Source organism: Sebastes umbrosus, chromosome 6, assembly GCF_015220745.1.
Source record: "Sebastes umbrosus isolate fSebUmb1 chromosome 6, fSebUmb1.pri, whole genome shotgun sequence".
NCBI classification, from domain to species: Eukaryota; Metazoa; Chordata; class Actinopteri; order Perciformes; family Sebastidae; genus Sebastes; species Sebastes umbrosus.
The window spans coordinates 15,481,535-15,503,378 of NC_051274.1; the positions used below are offsets into that span (position 1 = coordinate 15,481,535).

General features: G+C 41.6%; 1 protein-coding gene across 2 annotated transcripts in view; it reads right to left on the reverse strand.

Moving 5' to 3' along the window:
• Nucleotides 1-21,844, reverse strand: part of LOC119489501 (adenylate cyclase type 6-like) — a 43,658-nt gene extending 21,814 nt beyond the window's left edge. The window contains exons 1-3 of one of the 2 annotated variants that reach the window (XM_037772021.1): nt 21,612-21,844; nt 16,402-16,624; nt 15,337-16,279 (exon numbers count right to left, since the gene is read on the reverse strand). In XM_037772021.1, the coding sequence (XP_037627949.1) occupies nt 15,337-16,279; nt 16,402-16,421 (963 nt within the window). In that variant the 5' untranslated portion in view covers nt 16,422-16,624; nt 21,612-21,844. Of the gene's footprint in view, nt 1-15,336; nt 16,280-16,401; nt 16,625-19,946; nt 20,150-21,611 lie in introns of those variants that run through there. The other variant, XM_037772022.1, reaches the window with a different exon arrangement.

Here is a 21,844-nt window from a genome sequence, read left to right on the forward strand (position 1 = left end):
CTAAACATTTTACACAGACACCTGGTATTACTACTGTACCGCTTCATTTACTCAGAGCCCTTACAAGTCAGAATGGAAAGTTCAGAGGCTTCAAATGAAATGAATTTGCAGACCAAAAGCTCTTTCAGGACATGCAATTTACACTTTAAATCCCTTTAATCAGATCCATTTTCCCCACACACAAGCTTTGTCTCGTCAGTCAGTTTAGAAGTTGTTGATATGCAGAAACAAGCTGTGCTATAATGTTAATGCAGGTATTATGTTCACTTTCCAGATTTAATATTCCCGTTAGAGAGCTCATTCTGAAGCCAGCAGTCATTACAGACCTCTTATGCGTGGAAGATGGAGATGTGACGATGGTGGTGATTTTATATATATATAACTCAATGTTGTTGAAGAGTCTCTCTCTCTGTGCTTCTTTCTCAGTCTTGTGAAAGGTTCTGCTTAGTGTTGGCCCGAGACTCACACCCACGGAGGCTGTGAATTATCAGAGATGGCAGCGCAGCTTTCACTTACAGACGTAGGCAAAATTGTTGGTACTCTTCCGTTAAAGAAAGAAAACCCCACAATAGTCACTGAAATAACTTGAAACTGACAAAAGTAATAATAAATAAAAATTTACTGAAAATTAACTAATGAAAATCAGCTGTTGCTTTTGAATTGTGGTTCAACAGAATCATTTTAAAAAACAAACTGATGAAACTGGCCTGGACAAAAATGATGGTAGCCCTAGAAAAGATTGAAAATAATTTGACCATAGGGACATATTAAACTAAGGTGTGTCCTGTAAATAGCATCACAGGTGTCTTCAAACTTGTAATCAGTCAGTCTGCCTATTTAAAGGGTGAAAAGTAGTCACTGTGCTGTTTGGTATCATGGTGTGTACCATACTGAACATGGACCACAGAAAGCTAAGGAGAGAGTTGTCTCAGGAGATCAGAAAGAACATTATAGACAAGCATGTTAAAGGTAAAGGCTATAAGACCATCTCCAAGCAGCTTGATGTTCCTGTGACTACAGCTGCACATATTATTCAGAAGTTTAAGGTCCATGGGACTGTAGCCAACCTCCCTGGACGTGGCCGCAAGAGGAAAATTGATGACAAATTGAAGAGACGGATAATACGAATGGTAACCAAAGAGCCCAGAACAACTTCCAAAGAGATTAGAGGTGAACTCCAAGGTCAAGGTACATCAGTGTCAGATCGCACCATCCGTCGCTGTTTGAGCCAAAGTGGACTTAATGGAAGACGACCGAGGAGGACACCACTGTTGAAAGCAAATCATAAAAAAGCGAGACTGGAATATGCCAAAATACATATTGACAAGCCACAAAGCTTCTGGGAGAATGTCCTTTGGACAGATGAGACAAAACTGGAGCTTTTTGGCAAGTCACATCAGCTCTATGTTTACAGACGCAAAAATGAAGCATACAAAGAAAAGAACACTGTACCTAATGTGAAACATGGAGGAGGCTCGGTTATGTTCTGGGGCTGCTTTGTTGCATCTGGCACAGGGTGTCTTGAATCTGTGCAGGGTACAATGAAATCTCAAGACTATCAAGGCATTCTGGAGCGAAATGTGCTGCCCAGTGTCAGAAAGCTTGGTCTCCGTCGCAGGTCATGGGTCCTCAAACAGGATAATGACCCAAAACACAGCTAAAAACACCCAAGACTGGCTAAGAACAAAACATTGGACTATTCTGAAGTGGCCTTCTATGAGCCCTGATCTAAATCCTATTGAACATCTGTGGAAGGAGCTGAAACATGCAATCTGGAAAAGGCACCCTTCAAACCTGAGACAGCTAGAGCAGTTTGCTCAAGAGGAGTGGGCCAACATACCTGTCGACAGGTGCAGAAGTCTCATTGAGAGTTACAGAAATCGCTTGTTTGCAGTGATTGCCTCAAAAGGTTGTGCAACTAAATATTAAGTTAAGAGTACCATCATTTTTGTCCAGGCCAGTTTCATTAGTTTATTTTTTAAAATGATTCTGTTGAACCAAAATTCAAAAGCAATGTCTCATTTTCATTAGTTAATTTTCAATAAATTTTTATTTATTATTACTTTTCTCAGTTTCAAGTTATTTCAGTGACCTTTGTGGGTTTTTCTTTCTTTAACGGAAGAGTACCAACAATTTTGCCTACGTCTGTAGCAACTATCACCCACATTCCACAGCCTCCCTCCAATGACCTGCCGTCCCCCACCCAGGTTGGTTCAGGGAGGGTGCAGCGTGGGGACCGGCTGAGGAGGGAGGGGGTGTAGTAGGTGAGTAGATGACTTTGTCTTTACAGGCTCATTATGCCGACATACCACAGTCAGAACATGCTGTATTCTCAGTGTGTTCTCACTCTGGTTTGTCCCTTACAAATTGTTTTCACGAGCAATAAATATAATATGTCAAATGTCACATATATAGTTAATAATGTATATATATACAGTATATATATATATATATATATATATAAAATAAGTTCATCCTTGAGTCCAAGTGGACGTTTGTGCCAAATTTGAAGAAATTCCCTTTGGGCGTCCCTGAGGTATTGAGTTCACAAGAAAACATGATGCCTCTGGAAATGGTAGTCAGGCAAGACAATGTAGAAAAAGAAAAACATACGCAGACATATTAACAAACAGGCAGTTGCACAAAGTACAGGCCAAAGGCTTATCTCACTGTGACGGGCTACAATGACAGAAACAGATACAAGATAATAAATAAATGTGACTTACTCCCTTTAGAGTAACATTCAGGATGCATGTATTGTGAATCTTAATTTCTCAAATTTTACTGTTCTCTCCTACTATGCCAACAATAGCTATCATAGGATCTGGCTGAATTACCATTTTGAAAATATCTGACAGTGTTTTGAAGATTGGACTCTAATGAGTGGACAGATTGGGACATTTCCAAAATGATAAAATGAGACAAATACTGTTTACACTTTTGTTCTTGTGTTTTTAACATCTTCAAAAATCTTTAAATGCCAATTATCACTCATACTAAACGTCCTATGCACACGTCTTCAACATGTGGAGACATCCAAAACTTTGCCAAGTTACGGTTGCTAAGCTGTGATTGGACAGTCGCTGTTCTGTCAATTAATCAGCTAATCCTCTCTGCGCTGCTTTTACTTGGAGCCGTCTTGGACTCCTGGGGTCACTTAAATACACTGAGGACAATATTTCATGCTCACATACAGAAAACTGTGTGAAGAACAAGACTCTAAATTTATAAGAGCTTTTCCCAGAGGGAGCAATGACTGATGGGATATTGTTGTTGAAACGGGGCCAGCGAGAGTACAAGTCAAAGCTCATCGGCCTTTGAGGAGCATCTGGAACTCCTTAGAACATCTGTGTTAGATCAGGCTCTGTAAAACACACTCCAGCACCCCAAACACAATGACGGTTCTTTACTCGTGACAAAACACAAGAGTCTCCCCCGTAGGTTGCCCCTTATCTTTCCTCGAGAGCGGTCGGTTATTTATTTCCATATTCTTTCATTTCATTTATTTTTTCCTGCCTCCTCCCGCTCCGACTCGCGCTCGCTGTCACTTTTAGCCTTTTGTGAAAGAGTCTGTGTGTGTGCGGTGCCAGGCAGCTGCTGGGTTTGTGTACTCAGCCTGAGCCTCATGTCTACACACAGCTCGCACTGCCCTTATCTGAAATGACCAGAACCACATCAACAGATAAAGAGCGGAGCCCCGCCTGCTCACTCTGCCGGGTGGTCTGTACACTGTCTGGAGGTGAGCGTCGACTAACTGAGACGCACTACAATCAAACATTTGTGTCTTACAGTGGAAAAATAATCTTTTAAGCTGCGGATGAAAGGATATTTTGGAGCACAATCACCTGTACAGTCTTGTCATTTATGTAATTTGTGATGAACAGCAGGGAAGAGTTTTGTCCTTTCTCAGGAAAATATTTTCCAGGAAAACATCAATCAAACTGTTTAAGGGTATTCTTAGTTTCTAAAATCTGTCATCGTTGCAACTGACATGAAACAGTGTCCTCTAAACAAAACTGCACCAGTGTGACGTAACATGTAATCATTTTTGCTCCAACATATAGTTTCACTTCAATTTCACTTATATTTTTGTTTCCATCACAGCGAATAGCAAGTCTCTTTTGATTTACATCTTACTTGCTCTTAAAATATAAATGCAGACTGTGGTATACCACCATAGATCTTCACATGCACGCATAAGATTCAAGATTCAAGAGTTTTATTTGTCACGTACTCATACAGGATGTGCAGTGAAATGTATAACAGGGGGGAAAAAAAAAAAAAAAGGGAAATGTTGACTTGTGTAAATATCATGGATATATGTCCTCCTTTACATGGACAGATTGTGACAAAGTCCAGTCCACGGATCCTTGTTTCTATCTATTTGTGGTAAAGAAAAAAAACAAAAAAAAGGTTAATATGGACTGCTCAGATCTGTGTCCAAAATCCTCCCCTCATTCACTGTTTCCTGTAATAAACACTCAATAGTTCACTCTGTATGATAGTTTACTCCATAATGAGCAGTAAATTGAGCTTTTACATTGTGTGATTGTTAACAGGAAGTACTATAGTTTTTTTCATTCCATCATGGGAATATTTAAAGGCACTATATGGAGCATACATTTCACACTAAGACAGACAGCGAATAGTGCAGTTTAGAGTATATACAGAGTGATTTCGGACATAGCCTCAGTCTGACATCCAGAAATGATCTACACAGAGCTTTGTAGTAAGTAATAGTAGATTCAGTTTACTGTAGACTACATTAGCAGATGGACTCTTTCAATCTGTGGAGGAAGTACTGTATTTGTTGTGGATTTTAAATACAAAATATGAGTCTAAACAAAAGTGTGATACATAACAAAAGAGCAGGAAGTGGGTGGCTGATATGTTCCTTTAAAACAGGAAATGGTGCAAATGTTTTGGCGATTGTTACTGCTCCCCAAAGTGCAATCTATTCAGAAAGACAGTCACAATATATTTTATTGCAACAAACATGTTTTTTTTAAGCTAAAAAAACAAAAAAACACTGATTCTCTTTTCCCCTGTCACCACTTGTATTTGTGAAGAAACATTTTTTTTCTTATCTATCAACATAAAAGTATGACTGAAGATTTCCATAAATAGTTCTATTTGTTGACTTTTCTGCATTTCCTGTTTTAGACATCTTTGAGTATTAGAGGCACTGAAACACAAGACCATATAAATAATGCACTTCCCTTGTCTGGAAGAATTACTTGAAATGTAAAGAAGCTAGTTACCCTGATCAAACTGACCAAACTCCTTTTTCCTCAGTCCTGTTTCTGTAAACATGGACAGGGACATGCCGGGGGTCCTAACACTGAACAACTACACACCACACACATTTCTGCTGGCAACCAGGCGGGTGTGACTTCTGTGGAGAGAGTGTGACTATTAAAGTATTTTGGCATAGGAGTTGCAAAACTGTTTTTATTTAAAGAACAATAAAATCTGCATTAAAAAAAACAGGAGCTTGAGAAAACTAAAACCTTTTTTTCACAATATCACCAAGTTTTTCTGGAACGCACGGGACCCCTGCAAGGACGCCTTAATCCTGCAGTAGGCAGTATATTTTTGGCATCATTGGGCAAAAATTCCATAATAACCTTTCAGCATATTGTAATTCAAGTGCTCTGAGAGAAAACTAGACTTTTTGCACCTCCTCATGGCTCTGTTTTCAGGCTTTAAATAATCTAGCCCGTGACGGGAGACTTTGGCCAATCACAGGTCATTTCAGAGAGAGAACGTTCCTATTGGCTGTTCATTCAACAGAGGCAGCTGTCAGTCCGATCAAACGGTCAAACTAGGCAACGCTGATCAAATACGAATCAATATTCTGTTACTGTGATGCCTATTTCTTGCCTCAAATGTTTTCAGAAACATCTTGTAGTGTACTGTTTAGTTGGAGTTCGCGAGTGGTTGACAGCTGCTCAGAGACGGCAGGCTCCAGCTCGACTTTGATTGGTTGTTTTCCTCCAGTCTGTGAAATCTTACAGATGCCATTAGGAGCACCAGAAGACACAGAGGTACATGATATTTTTTTTCAGATTACCTGTCTCATGCTCTACTGTCAGGATAAAGTTACTGTTTTATATAAAATAACTTTTTTTAATCATATTTGCTCCATTTCTACCCACTGCTGCTTTAACGTGCAGCGGACGGACAATAGGTTCATGGATTACTACTGTGATTAAACAAAAAGCCTCTTAAAGGAGTTATGTCAACCTTACAGGAATGTAAAGGAGTTGTAATTAGCATTAAAAACAATGATCTGTGCCAGAAAAAGAAACTCGTAGAAATAACAGAACCATACAAGGTCAATTACTCAAGCCAGAGAGATTTCTTTAAAATCTTCGAGGCCTAAAAGCACACCCTGTACTGGGGGGCTACACACATGCACAGTCGACCAGAGATAAGCTTAACTGAACCACACAACATGGCAAACAACATCCTATATGCACCCCTCCCTCTCCACTCCCCAGCAGCACCTCCACTCATATGACCTCTCCTCTGTCATCGCCATGTTTAATTATGGACCGTCTCATTTCGACAGCAGGGGGGAGGAAAAACAAAGCACGAATCCATCCGAGCAGCAGTGTGTCTAGAAAGCTCGGACCCCTCCGACACCGAGGTCCTCGAGCTTTCAGATTTCTCAGAAGGAGAAAGTGAACAGCAGAAATCAATTTTGACCTGATTTTTTTTTTTTTTTTTTTTTTTTACTTGAAGCAAGCAACGGTTACCAAACTGTACACCAGCAGGCTGAACTGGGTCTGCTGGCTGCTTGAGTCGTAGTTGTTTCCATGGCAACCGCTGGACCAACTGAACACAAGCACTGAGGGAGACACTTAGCAATGCTGTTTATTCCCCATCATTCTCAGAAGTGATGCTAAACTGATAACTCGTTTTCCGGCGCTCTTATTGGTCCACAGATTGGCGGTGGGGGTATGGGTGTCTTGAGTATGTGTGTGTGTGAATCTGCATCCACGTAATCCTCATATAAGCAGTTACAAACAAGTGAAATGTAGTTATATGGAGAAACAATTTCGAAACACAATCACATTCAAGTGTATCAATGCTTACATTTGTATTGTGGTATATTTTCAAGTCTTGCACAAAACAGTGAGACCCCTAATTGTAAACTTATGAGTAAGAAGCATGCGTGGAGACATATGATCATATGATATGACCGGGGGCTGGAGGATATACATGTAGGACAAAGGAGCCATTCGTGGTCATGCGCTCAGCTCAAGATGTAGCATGACATGAACACATTATAAGGAGGCGCGAGAGCCCCGAAGTGCAGGACTTTCAGATTTGACTTGAGACCTCCGGACGCTCTAGACGTTCGTTATGACATTTGTTGCTTGTTTGTAATAAACTCTATTATACCAGCAAGAACAGTGTCCGCGGAGCATCCTTTCTCATCACTTCAACAGCACTGTCGCAGGAAAGATACGACAGTATCTACTACAGCCTCTCTGGAGCCTTTGAGTAAAGCTGTGGTGTGTGTGCGTATGTGTGATCCCATCAGTCAACAACCATCCTGGTCGTGAGCAAAGTGTACATGTGACAGGTATCCTCGTTAAAATGCTGCTGCCGCGTTAAACACAAATTATTTATCAAGGAGGCTGTGGAAAAGGACTGCGTGGGGAGAATATCGGATTCTCCTCCGATCACACACCGCCTCGCCGCCTCCTCCTCCTCCACTTATACTGGGTGTCTTATTCTATAGCTGCGGCTTTGCACAGGTGATCATCACACGCTGACACTTCCTCCACTGGGATCCAAGTACTCCCCATCTTGATGCATGATGCACACACAAGGTTATTCCAGCACCGGGAGGCTGCTGTGAAACTGTGAACAGCTGATACAGTGTGAGATTTGCTCTCATTAAAATGCTTTTTTTTTTTTTCTCTCTCTCTGTGTAACATCCTGGAAAATTTGAGGATTGAGTAAACAGCCATTTGGAAAGTTTGACGTGAGACCAGAGTGGACTAAGCGCATTACTACATAAGCAGCGTAATATTATTTAAACACTAGTCCCTTATCTTATCTACTGAATAAAACACTTTAAACACTTAGCGGGAGCTTGACAAGGAGACCTGTGAAACATATTGACTGTCCCCTGACCCAGAATCCACACAGAGGCCTGATTTGCCCTCTTTGCTGTTTAATGAGCTTTTAGGGGCTTTACCCGCCATCTCTGCTGCGGTCAAAGATTAAAGATCCATCCCAAAATGCATTAGCTTACGCACCACTGACACGCAGCGGAAAAAGATAAAGATATCGTTGTGAATATACAGTATTAGCCTTCGGGGTATGTGAAAACCGCAGGCCCATGTGTATGCAGTGAAAAGGAGGTTAGAGTGACCTGCCTGTTGCTCTGACGCAGGCTCTGATAAGACTGTCCCATGTGATGCAACAGTTAGCAGAAACGCCAAGGGCTGGGTATTTTTAGGAACCAGTTTTTGACCTCTCACAGCACTTGTGTCAACAGCAGCCATACAACAATGCTTGTTGTAGGGGGGACCATAAAGCAAATAACGCCAGGGGTGGGGAATGTACAATCACGAGGAGTTTCATTGACAAAAACATCGGCAGTGATCAGTGTGTGAGAAAAGCAGTAGTAGAAAACGTGCTCCTCTGTAGTCCATACCCGTACCAGTGAAATTCATACCGATACCCAATTTGATACCACGGTAAAAACTAAAGTAAAACAATAAATACTTAGAGCTAGTGTTAGGAAGTTAAACAGGTCATAATTCCCTCTCTAATATCTAGTTAAATTGCTGTGAAAACTCCTATTTCAAACAACTGAATTTATTTAAGTTTGTCGCCAAAAACAACATTTTACACATCATGATAATGTTTAACTGTCGCCCAATTTTCTCGACTGAGATCGTCTCTCTTTCCTCTAGAGCTTGAAAGCATCATAATGTAACTCAATGCAACCTCTTTTAACAGCTGTTAGCTCAACCCGGTCTCACTCCCAACTCCTCAAATACCGCAGACGCACGGAGGCACCCTTTATCGACAGTATGTGGCGAAAACCGGGCTTGCAACTAATTCCAATGTAAACCCACCCGCAGTGTTATTCAACGGTCTGAGAAAATGACGTAGTATTAATAGTGTGGGAGTCAACTCAGGGTGGGCGGAAGTGGAGGTTGATGGGTCAAACAAACATAATCAAGAGACCGCTGTTTGTGTCCCGTGTGAAACTAAAAGTAACGCTGAGTCGGTCGTTAGTCACGTGACCCGTTGCTATCGTCAGCCCCGTTAGTCACGTGAGTCGCTAGTCAGTGAAGTAAACGTCAACCATGACCGTTTCCTAACCCTAACTAAGTGGTTGTGTTGCCTACACTTAACTTCCTGTGAAAACGGATGTTTATTTTGAAAGGACACTACGCATGTAACGAGCGTTTATTAACACGTTTTCTGAACAAGCGGCGGTATTTGGTGAGTTGGGAGTGAGAATGTGTTGGTTAGCTCCGTTATTTAGTCAAGCAGGACTATGCTGCCCAACAGCTGCTAACAGATAATGTTAACTAGCTTTCCTGCCGATTTCAACACGGATTTGTTGTTCACAATGTAGCATGAGTTTAGAGTGTCCTTTATGACGGGACGCTGCTAGTCTCAATCCCTACGGTACCTGCGATATTGTAGAAAAACGTGTACCGTCACGTTTTCAGAATTTTGGCATTGACTTGGTACTGAAACGGTTCTCGTGACATCCCCACGTGCTTGGGCTTTACTGGAGAATTTTTCTTTTTTAATCGTGGACAGAAGCACGCACTGTACTGTACATGTCAGTATTGACACACAAATAAACACCCACACATGCAGGCAGGACAATAGTTTTTGTGACGTTACTTCTCAAAGAAAACAAACAGCAGCAATTCTGACAAACGTTCAATAGAGACTAGAAGGGAAGGTGACAACCACAACAAAGCATGGGATGGTGTGTGTGCGTATGTGTGTGTGTGTCTGTGTGTATTGATGGGCGGGACATGCACATGTGTGTGTACTGTACTGCTATGGCTAATTGATTTCAGCTGAGGAGTCTGAGGATCACAGACATGGCGACACAAAAAGACACGAGGAGCAACAGCAGAGTGAGGATCACATGCAACAGGACGTCTCCGTTACAAAATACATGTTAAAGCTTTGACAGATTGGTGTTTGTTTGGAGAGTAGTCCTGCGTATAAACAAGGTGGTACAAACTCACTTATATAGTGTAGTTTATGGCGTTAGCGTCGTACAAAAAGACACTCAGAGTGAAGCTAAGAACAGACTCTCGATTCTACTGTACGCAGCTGTAAAAACACACATATCAAACAACGCCAAGAGCAATACAGCTTAGGAAACAACCAGATGGACTGCATGTGTTTTGAAAGGTTTCAAGGGATTAAGGGCCGTAAATTTCAAGAACATGAAATACTTCTTAGTTCTTACTTAGCAGACAGAAACCATTGGGATGTGTGCCAGAGCCTCAGTTAACTCTGGTCTTACATGACAAGAACAAAAACAGGAGAACAATAATAGCCAATAATACCCATTTTCATGTACAAAGATACAGTAATACAATTTTGTAATGTGGGATTTTTATTATATTGTAGTATATTTTGGCCAAGAAAATATAATTAAATTTCTTAAGTAAACTATTTTTACTACATCCTGTTTCCAGTTTATATTCTTTGTGGATGTCTTGAATTAAATTGGTCTTTTCTTTTATGTTTCAAATAAGACTTCACGGTAATAAATGAATAAATGGCCTGTCAAGCCATTCTGTCAAGACTTTTATCATTTTTATTACAGTCTTTCATGTCTCTGATTTGGAGCACTTGTGTTGTGTTTTGGAATATATACTGTAAGTCACTGACAATGTCATTTAGTAGTTTACATTTAACAGGGCAGCCTACCTGTCAAAATGTTTATAGTGGTTCTCAACCAGGGTCCAGGGACCCCCAGGGGTCCTCGAAGCAGTCCCAAGAAAAATGGGGAATAGTTTATTTTCACTATTTAATTAACTATAGAAGTGAGCCCAATGTGAGTCATAAGAGTCACAAGTGTGACTATTCTGATAATATGTTTCACTCCTCCACGGTTATCTCCTAAACTGTAGTTGACAACTATAGAATCATGGTCATATTTAACAACCAAATCCTATCAGATGGAGGTCCCTGATGTGAAATCTCATCAAATGGGGGTCCGTGACCTAATGTCTATCAAGTTATGGGTCCTTGGCATGAAAAAGGTTGAGAGCCACTGGTTTATATACTGTACATACAGTAAGTGTGTATGGCTTTACTCTTTAAGCAAGAATTTAACAGAATATATTACATTACTTATTATATAAATTGTATGCCATATTGCACAATAATTAGAACCTCTTTGGTCACAAAACAACACAAAGCTATATAATGTGAAGGCCTTTCACCTTTAAAGCTCCTAAGAACTTGGTTATCTTAAATATATGTGTGTAAGATGAGGTATTTATGACTACATAAGCAACAATCATAATTAAACTTTCTATATAAACTTTTAATTTGATCATAAAGGATGTCTAACAGTCAAAAACTCTGTTAATCTGCTTCATCAAGAGTATGTGTGTGTGCGCCGTTCAGATTTGATTGACAGCGACTGGGCAACATAAGCGGACATATGTGACGTGACATCACCTTTTGCCAAATGAACCCCCACTTCAAACATCAAACAAGTGAAAAAATGTCAGAGAAAACTACAAAAAAGAAAGAAAATCTCTCAGGGTTAGTCACCAAAATTGTTGTTATATAAAATTGTGTTTTTATGTAGGACATGGCTCACAGGAAGATTGTTTTTTAAGGCCTTTAAATGCAGTTTATTGCACTTCTCTTCAGTGGTTTTATGGTCGTCGCAGAGCTTCTGACCCAGATGTGGTGATCAGGGGCGACACAGACATTGACCCCTGACCTTTTGCCCAAGTGTTTCTGAAGCAGTTAAGTCGGGTGAAGAAGTGTCCATGCTTCTGAACAAGCTGTACATAAATGTTTGTGTATTTATGAATTGTTGTGTATGATCCTCATATCTCAGGCACTTCTGCTCTTACTGTAAATGAACTATGAGATTGACATAAATAGGAAAATACAAGATTTTTGGTAAAGGGTATTCTAAAACTACCCATGGTCCCTGATGTAACTCAGCAATCCACTCAGCTCATGAAACTACGGTCTGATATACAAATAAGACGATGATAGATTTAACAACTCAACTGCCCAGATTCTTTTTCAATTCCCCGTTTACACCTGTAGTGCCAGCACACAGAAGTCGGCAAAGAAGAGACAGAAAAGAGAATCTGCATTTAGATCATTCCTCATATACAGCACAACTTCATCATTATCTGTACCCACCAACAGAAACCCAGTGAGGTTAATGAGTTAGTGGAGAAAGAGGAAATACTTGCACACAAGCACGAAGCAGTGATTGATGATACTGTTTTACTGTGTCACATATAGTACACAGGCGACCTTAGGAACAAACAGCATTGCCATGGACGCAGCTTTCTCATGACATTCACTCACTTAATGATGGCAAACAATGTAGGAGCCTGAGATGGATTGTACTATGGTATATCATGCACGATGTTACAGAGTACACAGGAGTTACTGAGTTCCCACGAATCCTCAACCTTGTCCTGTACTTCTAATGAATGATCACAATATTATAACAAAGGGATCTGTCTCTAGGGTTGTTGTTGTCCGGCTGACACGTGAGGGGATGTGTTAGTTACTGAATGCATACCTTACAGTAATGGCAGAGACATTACAGTGACAATCAGTGATTCATCATTAAGTCCTATATCCCTCTATTGTTTTCATTTAATGGCCTTCCCATTATGTTTTCCATAACTTTTCCCCAAGGAGACGCCAGTTGCAAAACAGATATGGCTCTACAGACAGCGAGCAGCCACCATACTGTGCGCCCCCCCACCACCACCACCAGTCGGCCTTACCCTCGTCACCCCACCCTTGGAGTAAAGTACAAAGCGTCCCTTGTGTGAGAGCACAGAAACCTGTGTGATACAGCTTTATATCATGGTATTCTCCCACTGTCACACAGCAGCACACACTGACACACACACACACACATACAGGCGTCCAGCCGCGGCAGTTCATTCAGCCCGCTGACCTTCAGCGAGCCCCTAGGTCCTTGGCATGACGCACAAATAACACACTGTACAGAAAGACCCATAAGCCGCAGAATACATGTAAATACAACATGGTGACGAAAACACACAGCAGAGCAATATACAGTATACACTGCACCAGTTCACACGGTATAACACCACCCTATCATAAATATGACAGAGGAGACATTTTAAATAGCCCCCGATAACATATCACTATATATAATATATATCACTATTTTCAGTTTCCTGATGTATTTAATTACTTATCAGCTACTTTAACTTCAATGTTTCCACTTAAAATAGCCTCAAATTTTGATGAAACATGTTTTTAGGCCTGCACCTCACAATTATTTTTAATTAATTTAATTCTTATCGTTTAATCTGCTATTAGTTTTGCGTTGTTTCTGTTTGTTTGGCAACTACATCACACTTAGTGAGTTCATATGAATTTATATTCCGGATGACATTTGTTAATGGTTGAGCAGTTACATTAAATGAAAAATGCATCCTGTGTATGATTTCTAAAATGATATATTTGGTGTGTTAGAAAACCTTGGGATTTAAAGCTGCACTACTCAATATTTTTAAATTAACAATAAAAAAAAATAAGATAATAGTTGCTTCTGAAATTTCATACTAACATGCTCTTTAGTATGCTCAAACAGTATGTGAGATTTATTAGTATGTCTTAAACCCTTAGTAGGAAACCAATAGTATGTGAATTGCATACTATTTCCGGTGAAATATTATGTATTATATTATTTTTATGTATTATATATTATGTATATGTATAGTATGCAACGCTGTTACACTACGGCGGCATAAATATCCTACGATGCAATGCAGTAATGACGACATGATCATAACAGACATTGTTTGATCACATGTGGTTGGCACAGGTTACCATGGTTACACTTCTCCAGCTGGCAAGGAGGCTCTCAGGAAGCGACAACGTAAATTACTGCTCAATGCGTTCGAAAAGATACATACTACTGTTTATTCACACAAAAGTATGTTGAACGATAGTACGCATATTGGGTATGTAGTGCATATTATGCCATTTTGGACGCAGCCTATGTGTGTGTGAAAGGTTAGTGATGCACTATCAACCAACTCTGAAGTTCCTCTCAACTCAGCAGTGTGTTTAGCATCTTTCCGCTCATTGTTTTGGTTTTACGGCCCGCAACTTTACCGTTTTTTTACAGCTCTTATCGACCCTGTTTTGAGCAGCTGCAGGCAGCTGTTCTCAGCCAAAAAAAACTATAATAAACCCACTGTACAGACAAAGCTAGTGACTAGCTGGTAAACACGGTGAAGGATATAGCTGTTTCAGAGCCAGATATTTCCCTCAGGAGTTGGTGGAGACCAAAACAAAGCTATAAGGACAGCGAGTGGCCACGAAGACAACTCAGGATGAATGCTAATGTGACCTCCTGTCTGTCTGCTGGATGCGTAACGACTGAATCATGTAGACTAAATGGAGAGACCTCGTTTTTGATCATGTGTATTTGTAATATGGCATCAGCAAGACATATGCAATGCACAGAGCCTGTTCATTCTATAAGATACAGCTAGGCTGGATGCAGGCAATGTAAATGTCTCCACTGCCACTGCCTCTTCTTACTCTCATGAAAACATGCTATACGTTAGTTGCACCAACTATAACAGTTTGCTCTAGACCTCATCACTCCCGATCCTTAAAATAAAGTTATCCGGATTAGAAGAATGCTTAGCTACACAACATGCAATTGTGCAGATGGACCCACTAAAGGATCTGTGAGTCAGAGGAGGAGAAACATAAAACTCGATCAGAGTTAACATAAACTTATCGGAAAAACTGTAGAATAAAATGCTGATATATATATATATCTATATATAGATATATATATATATCTAGATATATATATATCTAGATATATATATATATCTAGATATATATATATCTAGATATATATATATATCTAGATATATATATATAGATATATATATATATATCTATATAGATATATATATATATAGAGGGTCTGAGAGATAACAGAAATGGAAAAATAATGTAGAACTGTCACAATAGTTTCCACCCTGTTCACCATCAGTGTCAGTTCAGGTAAACCTGTAAACGGTCAAACAGACAGATATCAACCTCTCTTACCTGTTTCCAGAGGAACTGGTCTTCCTGGTTGATCTGCCAGCTGGTGACCACGTGTATGATGGACAGCACTGCTCCACTCAGCACCGCCGCTCTCATCCTGACAGGCAGCAGAGTGTAGATGATGTAGATGAAGAACACGGACCACCAGATGCCCTCTGAGGCGCTCCTGGGTGCCACCATGAGCACCCCGAACACCTGCACGGTCAGCAAGACCCCGATCACCAGGTAACTGACCATCCACATGTAGTCCTGGTGGAAGCCGTTGCGGTTGCACACCACCATGAGAGCCATGAAGAGCGCCATCGCCACCGACAGGGCTGACGCGTAGGCCACGTGAGGGGCAGCGTGGACACAGTGGAAGGTCAACATGATGCCGCACACGATCACAAGTACCCCCATGAGCATGGTCAAGGAGCTCTGGTTCAGCCTGAAGAAGTAACGCTGGTATAGGCGCTCCAGTTTGCGGGACTGGAATTTTTTAGACTGGAACACCCGCACCACCCTGAGCCAGCAGTCCGCAGCTGTCACCACCCCTGCTGCGCCGTTGGGACCGTCGTCGCCCATGTCCCCGCTTCCTCCGTTACACCCGCCTTTCCTCCCTTTCAAATCCCCGTCCTCGAAGCCCAAGTCGACCGATTTCAGCCCCACCCCTTCCCCGGGAGCCCCTCCCCTCTTGCCGTAGTGGTCCTCCTGCCATCCGCAACGGACGCCGAAGTTGCCCCCGCCTCCCACGGCCCCCGCCACCCCTCCGCGGTGGTGGTGCTGATGGAGGGGGGCTCCAGAGGGGGGCTCCATGGCATCTGGGTCCCGCAGACAGCTCATGTAACGCGGGTTGCAGAGAGATGAGCCTCCCTTCCGTTTGGACTTCTTGCCATTGCGCTCCCCCCACGCAGTCTTGCGGTCGTCCACTCTGGCGACTAGGAAACCACTGAACCAGGACATTCTGTGTGAGCAGAGAGAGGAACGTTCAGTGCAGGAACAGGTCAAAGACAGATAACAGCTACAGCGCTGATACCATGTGGGAGGAGGACCATTTCCTCCTCTATCCAGGAGTTGTTCATTTACCTGTTGGGGTTCTGGTACATGTCCCAGCCCTTTCCCTTGCAGCCGGTTCACTCATTTATCCCCGTGGACACAATGTTAAAGTAGTGAGGAGGGGTTTGTAGAGGCCACACTGCAGGGCCACGGGGTGGGACTGACTGGATGGGGTCAAGAGGTGATCAGAGACCAAGGTTAATGAGAAGACCAGTCTCTGCTGCCAGGCCTATCTCCGCGGCTTCTGCTGGGTCTACAGGAAAAAACAAAAACAGAGTAGATTGTACAAAAGCTGATGCACAAATAGATATGTGATGGTGTCGTGGCTCAAATTTAAACAGTGGTTGGAATCAGGTGAGAAACACAAGATCACAATAGTAATGTGGATGTCCAGTCTGTCGTTGATGTTAATACTCTAATACTAATGAACAGGCCTGACACACATTTAGCTCTTTCAATAGCATGTTAGCAAAGATCTCCTTCATCCCAAATCTGACAGGAAATAAAAAACATCATTGTCATGAATCCCATTTCCTGGATAACCGGACACACTTGATATTTCATCTCATAAAAACTGGACTGATTAATAGGAGTAGAACAAGCTACTTCCAGGACTAGGGGGAGGATGGGGACCAAAATAGCTTGAAGGCCGGGTTTTTTAAGGTGAACCAGAGCTTGACTCGATTTGACCCCCCGTACAAAAACACACCCTCTGGTATAAACACACAACAGCCTTTTGGAGTCAGTTGGGCTGAAGATAAAGAGTTACTCCTTCGAGCTCTGTTTATTATCACAATCGATGATAAAAGACGAGCAATAAATACAGATAAAGGCCACTGGACAACAGGACACTGTCAAGACAAATCTCGAGACAGCATGACGGGATCTGTGGGCCCTGCGGCATTAAACCAAAAGTTGTTTGGAAATTACTAGAAAATCGAGCTACTTCCCTTTTAGCATTATATCACAGAGATACACGTAATTGCATCAGTCTGTTGTTGCTGGATGAAATATATTGTATATGTGAGCACTAGAGAAGGACAGAAGTGTCACCTGTGAATGAATTGAGTTTTCTGATATTGCTTGTTCTCTCTTGCCAGTGTATGTGTACAGTAAGTTGTGTCTTGTAAGCCCGTGTGGGCTGGGCACCTTTGATTGTATGACAGTCATTTGTGTATTAGTAGGGATGAACTAAGCCCTTGTTAAAGCTGCAGTGGGTAGAATTGGAGCAAATATGATTAAAAATAGTTTTTTTTTATAAAAAGGTCACTATATCCTGACAGTAGTGCATGAGACAGGTAATCTGAAAAAAATCATGTGCCTCTGTGTCCTGCGGTGCTCCTAATGGCATCTGCAAGATTTCACAGACCGAGGGAAACAACCAATCAGAGCCGAGCTGGAGCCTGCCATCTCTGAGCAGCTGTCAATCAGTCGCAAACTCCGATCAAACGTTCAAATTAGGCAGTGCTGATCAAATATGAATCGATATTATGTTACTAGTGATGCCTATTTCTTGCATAAAATGTTTTCAGAAGCATCTTGTAGTGTACTGTTTAGCTGTAAAATGAGAAAGTTTGTGACCCGGCAGCCATGTTGAGATCAGTTGAGGAAATACCAAGCACCGCCAACCAGCCGGAGCAAACTTTCTCATTTTACAACTAAACAGTACACTACAAGATGTTTCTGAAAACATTGAAATGTGCATTACAGTAACAGAATATTGATTCATATTTGATCAGGAGTTCACAAGTGATTGACAGCTCCCTCCGTTGAATGAACAGCCAATAGGAACACTCTCTCTCTGAAATGACCTGTGATTGGCCAAAGTCGCCCTTCACGGGCTAGATTTTTTTTAAAGCCTGAAAACAGAGCCATGAGGAGGTGCAGAAGTCTAGTTTTCTCTCAGAACACTTGAATTACAATATGCTGAAAGGTTATTATGGAAATTTTGCCCAATGATGACAGAAACATTCTGCCTACTGCAGGTTTAATTGGACTGTGTATGCACCAAACAAGACTGATCTACATCATATACAGTTCTTTTGTGTTTCTATTATCAATTACATTTATTCAGTCATGGTGGGCCGCTGACTCCATTTTCAGTGCCACAGCGATGCCTGCCCTCATGATACCTCACTAGAGAATGACCCTATAAAGTTGGGATAAGAGAGCACTCGTATCGGATAACGTGAGGTATTTTATATGGTGTGCGAATGAGGACAAAGTACCAAGCAATAATAGATTTTAACAGGTCAAAGATAAGCACAGTTTGTGTAGGTATATAGAGCCTATATTGAATACCCTTTTCCTGCCTGTTAGTAAGAGATGTTGTGAATGAGGAAATAGAGTGATTTAATATGACATTTAAAAAAAAAAATGCTATTCTATACAAGCGGTAGAGAGGGATATAAACAGTACATACATACACATCATCCAGGGCAAAACAGGACATTATCACACCAAAAGCAGAACTATGAATAATGATATTGGGATATCGGGAGAGGAAAAAAGTCAGATGCTGCATCCCATTTTATGAGGCTACATTGTGGTTGTGGGTATAGTCCTGACAGAGAAAATCTAAAACATTTTAATATCATTCCACGTGTAGAAATAGATGCACAAATGCGTGTTTATCACTTTACATGTAAACCTTTAAATACGTATTTACAGAGTAAGTTATGTGTATTTGCAATTCGCCCTGTATTTTTGTGGATGTGACTTTACACAACACAAATACAAAAATACATGTTTGTGGATAGTGAAATATTTGCAGATCATGGTACACATTTGTGTAATGTCTTCTGTGGGTTACAACTAATAAAGTCCAATAAAAAATTCCATAAAATATCCCCTTAAAAAAAGTCTCTAGGGATTTAAAGTGGGCATTTCTTTGATATTCAAATTGCATTTTTTATGCTGACCTGGTCACATTTATTTATAGTACCTGCACCTCCAATATTACTATAATAACCCTACAGCATTTTTGTGTGTATAGTAGTAGTTAATATAGTTTAGTAGTGTGGTTGTCCTGATGGAATTAAAGGTCCCATATTGTATATATATGTCTTTTATATTATAAAGCAGATTTAAGTGCTGTATAAATACTGTTAAACTATCAAAATGCTCAATATACGGAGAAATACACACAGCCCGTATTTAGAAATTGTGCGTTTGAAATAAGCCGTTGGGATTTCTGTCCATTTGTGAGGTCACAAATATACGATATATATAAATCATTACATGGTTTTAAACATAAACATTCTAAATGTGTCCCAGTTTATTTCCTGGTTGCAGTGTATGTTAATAACATCAGCTGTCAGGAAGTAAACATGGACACACACCGTTACCTAGCAACGCAATTTCGTTGCAATTCCGTTTAAATGTACTAAAACGGAGCGTTTCAGACAGAGGGTGAATACAGGTTTATTCAGACAGACAGTATGAGGAAAATTTAATTTTTTTTTTTAACATTACAGCATGTAAACATGTTCTATTAGAATCACAAAAAACAAGTATGAACCCGAAAATGAGCACGATATGGGACCTTTAAACGTCATGCTACCAGCTGATCTCACCAGGCCTCCAGACACCCCTGAACTCCACACAGTGCAGAGAGACACACGGACTGGCATTTTCACCGGAGAGGCAAAAATAGCATTTCCTCGCTATATTTTTTGCATGCATGCGCCTTCTCTGGCACGTATCCGTCCAAGCAGTAGCCTATCCCTCCTCTCTGGCAGAGGATCGACAAGATTCAAGGAGAAACCAGCCCCCCTCTCTCTCTCACACACTCACACACTCACACACCTCCTCTCCTCTCCTCTCCTCCACCACCTCCTCCTCCTCCTCCTCCTCCTCCTCTCCTCTCCTCCTCTTCCTCTACCTCCTCCTCCACCTCCTCCTCCTCTCCACCGCCACCACCTCCTCCTCCTCCTCCTCCTCTTCCCCGGCTGCGTCCCTCGCTCCCCTGCACAAGGTCGACCAGCTTGTACCCATTTGTCGCGGTGTTGCCAGTCGCTTGGTGTGTGTTTGCATGCATGGTGCTTGGCTGTACTCTCCGGTTTCCCCCCACTAGCGTTACAGAGAGGAGGGAGGGGTGACTGACTATTCCTGGGGGACATTTTCAACCGGACAGCCGCTACTCTCTGGCGTTAACAAACAGCCACAAACAGCGAGCATAAAGTCATTCATTGTGTCCAGTTAGACAAGCTGTGCATGCATCTCTCTCTCTCTATCTGTGTGTGTGTGTGTAGTGGTGTGCAGTTGTCATCCAGATGCAAAAAAAATAGATAAATTAAGGGGAAATCAAAGATATGCATGTGGCATTTCTTATTTTTTTTTACATTTCCTTCATCATGTGAGGATGTTTGCAATCCGGTGTATATAAAATGCCATGCACAGCACAGGCAGGCCGTGTGTGTGTGTGAGTGTGAGTGTAAGGGCCTGCATTCAAGCAGCGTAGGCTTCTTGTTACATAACACCGTGGCCTATGTGACAACCATATAACGGGGACCATCATAAAAAACATTCCCGGTTTAGTAGTCCAAGTTAAGACACATATATACACATCCGTCTTGCAATTTATTTATTTTTTTTGTGCACAAATGTCCTTCAGCCTGCAGCAAAAGCTCTCACACACACACACACACACACACACATAGATTAAGTGTATTGACAAACACGAGTCTAGGGGTAAATAAATAAACAGATATAATAAACATGCTGCTGCACATTCCTCAGCATCAATCAGTCAGCTGATGGACGACATGGATAATACTCATCATGCAAGTGTTTGTATAAGTAGGGTGTATATACATGGAGGTGTTTAAAGTTATTAAAAAAATGAATCATTATGAGCATCAGATGCAGCCTCTCTGAATGCAGCCTGTTATAATAACACCCATCAGGACTGTCAGTATAGAGAATAAGAAACATGCATGATGCTCTTTTTCTTTTTTTTTATCCCCAGCATAGATATATGTGTTGTTATTGGCCAGCCAGTGGTTAAACATGTACTGACCGTGTATCCTCCTCCACCTCCTCCACCACCAGCAGTAGCAGTGTGTTGAAGGCCTTACAGCAACTGTTGCCAGCTATGTCATTCACTCCTGCAGACGTGGTGTGTTGACAGAGAAGAGGCTCAATGCAACAGCGTTGGAGAACATATATTATATATGTCGGCCTGCAGTGTGCAGCAGCAGCAGCAGCAGCAGCAGTCATAGAGAGAGAGACGGACTCACCGTGATCATCTTCTGGTTCTCTCTCCCGGCAGCACCGCAGCGGACTATCCGGTTCTGTGATGTTGTTGTGGGTCGGACTGGTCCGGGTGCAGCACCATCTGTAGCCGAGCTGCTGTCCTCCTGAGGATGATGGTCCTGGTTAAAATGTGTCACCCTGTTGGTGGATCTCCTCCTGTCTGTCGTCTTCTCTCTCTGCTCCACTCCCTTTCCTCTCCTCCCCCTGACCCTCTCGG